General features: G+C 43.5%; 1 protein-coding gene across 1 annotated transcript; it reads right to left on the reverse strand.

The window, feature by feature from the left end:
* Window positions 1–1167: 1167 nt before the first annotated feature.
* On the reverse strand, window positions 1168–4277 carry LOC146547726 (complement C1q-like protein 2). Its single transcript, XM_085265446.1, has 2 exons — window positions 3316–4277; window positions 1168–2742 (listed from the first exon to the last, which is right to left on the reverse strand). The coding sequence occupies exons 1-2, from the start codon at window positions 3913–3915 to the stop codon at window positions 2563–2565; spliced, it is 780 nt and encodes a 259-aa protein (XP_085121572.1). The 5' UTR covers window positions 3916–4277; the 3' UTR covers window positions 1168–2562.
* Between the last annotated feature and the right edge of the window lie 224 nt (window positions 4278–4501).

Raw genomic sequence — 4501 nt, forward strand, 5'->3', positions numbered from 1 at the left:
CGTTTGCCGTGAAACAACTCAACACAAATTCCATCTGCTTCTTCCTTAGATTTACATTCTCCTCTCACCCTTCTGCATCTGCATTTTGAAATGTGCTTGTCCTCACCAGGATTCGCTCGGTCACAGATACTCAGACAAACCAAACTTTTTGTCAAACAGTATTTATTGATGTCAGTGAGAGGAGAACAGAACAGATTCAGTAATGACGTGAGACATCCATGTGTATCTTTCACGTGTGGTGATTAGTTACTTTGTAAGACGCTGGACACTATTCAAAGCACCACAGATTTCCTTGTCACAGTGAATGTCTTCCATGTCTTTAAGCTCTGGCAGTTTCCACTGACTGAAGAGTTAAATGTACTGCAGTCCCATTTTAAGGATTAATATTTTTTTTCAAGACTATCTTAAAACAATGCTCATATGAATAAAGAAATTACTTTAATATTTCCTCCTGTCCCAGCTAAACATTATTGGATACATCCGTGGCAGCATTCCATAGCCACACAATCGCAACATCTCCTCCAAAATTTGCACTCTTTTAGTACCACACTTCATTCGTCTGTCTCTTTAACATCTTTCTGTGCTACTCTTGAATGGAAAATTAAAGCACAAACAGGTATACGACTCCTGAACATGACATTTTGCTTTACACTTTGTATTTAGTTCCTCCATCATTTACACTGAAACCACATTTGAAAGCCAATGTTAACGCGATGGTTTAATACACCAAGAAAAAAAAAGTTTTGTCATGGATATTGATGCCTTATTATTGTTTAAAGATGGATATGAAAAAAATATACACCTTACTTTTAAGTTGCTGCTCCAATTACCCATGCATACTGGTGGTGATGTGCTTGATTGTTAGCAATGGGGGAAAAGAAATAAGGACAGAAGTAAATAACAGTGTGTCAGTATGATCCCAAGCACCTGGTTTGGTGGAACCGTTTTTGTCACTTTAGAAACTTGTAGAAACTACTCACAAGCCCTTAGACCTACATGAACAGAAGTATGGGTAAAGTCAAAGGAGCTTGCAAAGAAAAGCGTCTGGACTTCTTTAAGTTGCTTGAAGACGTTTCACCTCTCATCCGAGAAGCTTCTTCAGTTCTAAGGTCAAATGGTGGAGAGTCCCAGATATTTGACCTTAGAACTGAAGAAGCTTCTCGGATGAGAGGTGAAACGTCTTCAAGCAACTTAAAGAAGTCCAGACGCTTTTCTTTGCAAGCTCCTTTGACTACGATGACCTGGATGACTGAGAACCTTCACAGACACAAGTATGGGTAAACTGTTTTATCTGGTGGGCTAGCTACAGTTATGCTAGCTAGCCAGGGATGTGTTAGCATAACTCAGTCAAAAAATCTTTATATTTCATCTGGGCCCTTTGCCTTTTATGGACGTAATATTCTTTTGTGGTTATGCATAATTTTATTCAACAAAGAATTTTAATGAATTTGGGGAAAGTATATTTATAAACTTCTGAGCGTGCTAACTGATAGCTATAGCTAGCTAGCGGGAAAGCTCAGTCAATAAAATAACTTTTTTGTTGTAAGTGTGCTAAACTTGTTCAAGTGAGCCAAAATTTACACTTTGGACTTCAGATTACTCTAAATGCTTTATTTCTGCCAGTTTGCTCTATTCTTGGATTGGTATGATATCCTACAGAAAGGATGTTCCTAATATGACCATCACAGGCACACAAACCAGAAGAAAGGTGTCTTAAGGGGAGTTGGAAAGTAGGTAAAGTGATTTTTTTTCAAACAGAGGATAAACTGAGAGGCTGCATTAAGGCCCAATATTTGATAAATAAGAATTGGTTTTAACTGTGACTCATGCAAATCTACTCTACTTGAATGCAAGACTAAAATATGGAACTGGAAATTAACATGAGATATCCCCTTTAACTTTCCACAAACTATGATTTTTGAGTTTTGCTCATAATCTATTAGAGGAAGTTAAATATAGCTGGACAGTACAATAAAACGACAACAGCTTCCTTCTTTTCCCCCTCCAGCTCCCTGAAAGGTCAGAACTCACTGAATGGATTGATTTTGCCATGAATGTTTTCACTGCTGCTATTGACAGGCCACAAGGGCAAACATTACTGGCTAATTTATACTCTGAAAACTGCTTATCCGACCTTCAGTTTACATCTTGATTTCTTCATATTGTCTTCGAAATACTGCATACTTTTAACACACATGTGGCTTCAGAAGACCCTCTCAGCCTGTAAGCATCCAGTTGTTAGCTTTACGTCTTCAGACCTGTTGCCTCCATAGCATTTCAGAAAGGAGCTCAGGTAATATTTTCTCCCAGGGATGCTCTAAATTATCTGGAGCATTTGTTTCTTTACACTAAGGTATCACACACGCACTAATGACAGCAACCTCCAGGTGAACTTAAGTTCAAATAAATATACAAAAAGGATCTTTGACTGAAGTAACAGAACAACAAGTTGCAGATAAAGCCACTAATGTTGCACCTATTCAAAAGAACAGAAACCAAGTTGATCATATTCTTTACTGTAAACTATATTCAGTGACTGTCCAAGGATGTGCTGCAGCGTGATTAGTCTGGGTATAAGATAAAGCCAGAGAAGGTGCTGTATTTGTTATTATTTCCTCCATGAGCTTTGCCGCCGTCGAGCTTGACGTAGATCTCATCTCCAGAGTCCAAATGCAGTACAGCACTGTTGCTGGCGTAGTCATAGTTCTGGTCTGCATCCTGAGCTATGGCACTGGCTCGAACCTGGTTAAAGAGAAAGAGAGAGAAAGAGTTCCTGTAACGAACACTGAAATAGGACTAAGCAGAAAAGTTCACATATACCTGAGAGGCAAAGGGAAGCAGCAGTGGTGCGTAAAATGGATAGATTCCAACTTTTAGCTACCAAGTGTGAGGTTAAGGGGACGTCAGGTTAAAAAAAACGTGGAGGAAAATAGAATAGAGCAAAATTTGGCCCTAAGTCTGAACTGAACCCTGAACTAATGATGTCAACCCTCCTGTCTGACCCCACATCCAACTGAAGCTGTCTCATCTAAATTGGATTTACGCATGAGCGCTACCGTCAAACAGAGCGCACAGACAGGCTTACAGAGAACTAGAAATACCGCTGGTGTTATGCTAAAAACAATAAAGATATATCTGCTTCCACAATTCGTTTGGAGTCCTCTACCTCCGTGTGCGCTTTTGGTGCGTAAAATATGTATTTCGGCACGAGGAAAAAAGCCATTTTATGTATATCTACATAAACTTGAATAGTTATGAATTTACTTTATTAACTGTTAGTGCTCCCGCTTTTCCCGTCTGAAGCTACCCTCCTACCTGCCCGTTCTTGCACAGGTCGGCCCACATGCTCGTCCCGTCTCCTCCTCGCATCAGCACATGATAAGTGAAGAAATAGATCCCGGACACATGGCAGGTGAACTTCCCGGTGCTCGGATCGTAATGGTTCCCCAAGTTTGTAATCACGTCGTCAAACTTTAACACCTCATATCCTTCGTGCGGATTTTTCAGACCGACGTAGAAAGCGATCCTGAAACCGCTCGCAGTGGCGTTGGCTACCTCTGTCTCGCCGTTGTCACCCCCCGCACCTCCGGTCAGCGCAGGGAAGGATAGTTTTACGTCGCCGCGCTCTCCCGGTGGGCCCCTGGGGCCAGGGGGTCCCGGTTCGCCCGGTGGGCCCCTGGGTCCAGGTTTACCCGGTCGCCCTGGCTCCCCGCGGCTCCCTTGCGCCATCGGCGGCAGCGGAGCCGCCCCGTTCAGGTTCTGGATCACCTCCATGGCCGTGGCGCCTTCCGGTTTGGGACTGTACGGGTCGCAAACCATCCGACAAGTGCCCATCATCTCATAGTAATGAGCGGTGGTTTTAGAGGTGCGGATCAGCAGTAATGGGACAGCGATGGCGAGAACTAACAAAACCATCGCGACGGCGGTCACCAGAAACACCACGGACCACTTCCTCCGCGCCGTTCGGGGACCAATGGAAGATAAAAAACCCGAGGAGCGGCTCTGGGGAGGAATCGTGACAGAGGACAGAGTGGGGGTCCAAGAAGAGAAAAACCAAAACAGGTGAAGTTCAGTAAGTGCGCGTAACTCGCTCCTGCTTTTCTAATTGGAGTCTTCTAGCCCGTGGGCAGCGGATATGACCGGAGAGAGGGTGCGCGTCTTGTCTGGCTGGCTGGGTGCGCGCGGACAGATGCCTCCAGCTGTCAGAGTTAGAAAGGATGAGACCGGAAGACGGAGGATGTGGCCTTCAAATTAAAACTCTTTTCTACTGACCGATGAACGAGTAATATCGAGATTAGAGAAGAAAACTGAGCGATGCAAACGATGTTTACAGCGCTTAGTGATGCGAGTGAGAACCACGAGGCTGCACTGCGCCGTTAAGACGCATCAAGAAGTTAAGGCGCGCAACTCACTGAAGGTCACGTGGTGTGTAATTGTACTTAAATAAAGTTCAGAGGTGATTACTTTCAGTGGTCGAAATAAATATTTGCTGGAGCGTTAC

Source organism: Mchenga conophoros, linkage group LG23, assembly GCF_057382185.1.
Source record: "Mchenga conophoros isolate Kocher_MC1m ecotype Shallow Benthic linkage group LG23, M_conophoros_male_GT1.1, whole genome shotgun sequence".
Taxonomy (NCBI): Eukaryota; Metazoa; Chordata; class Actinopteri; order Cichliformes; family Cichlidae; genus Mchenga; species Mchenga conophoros.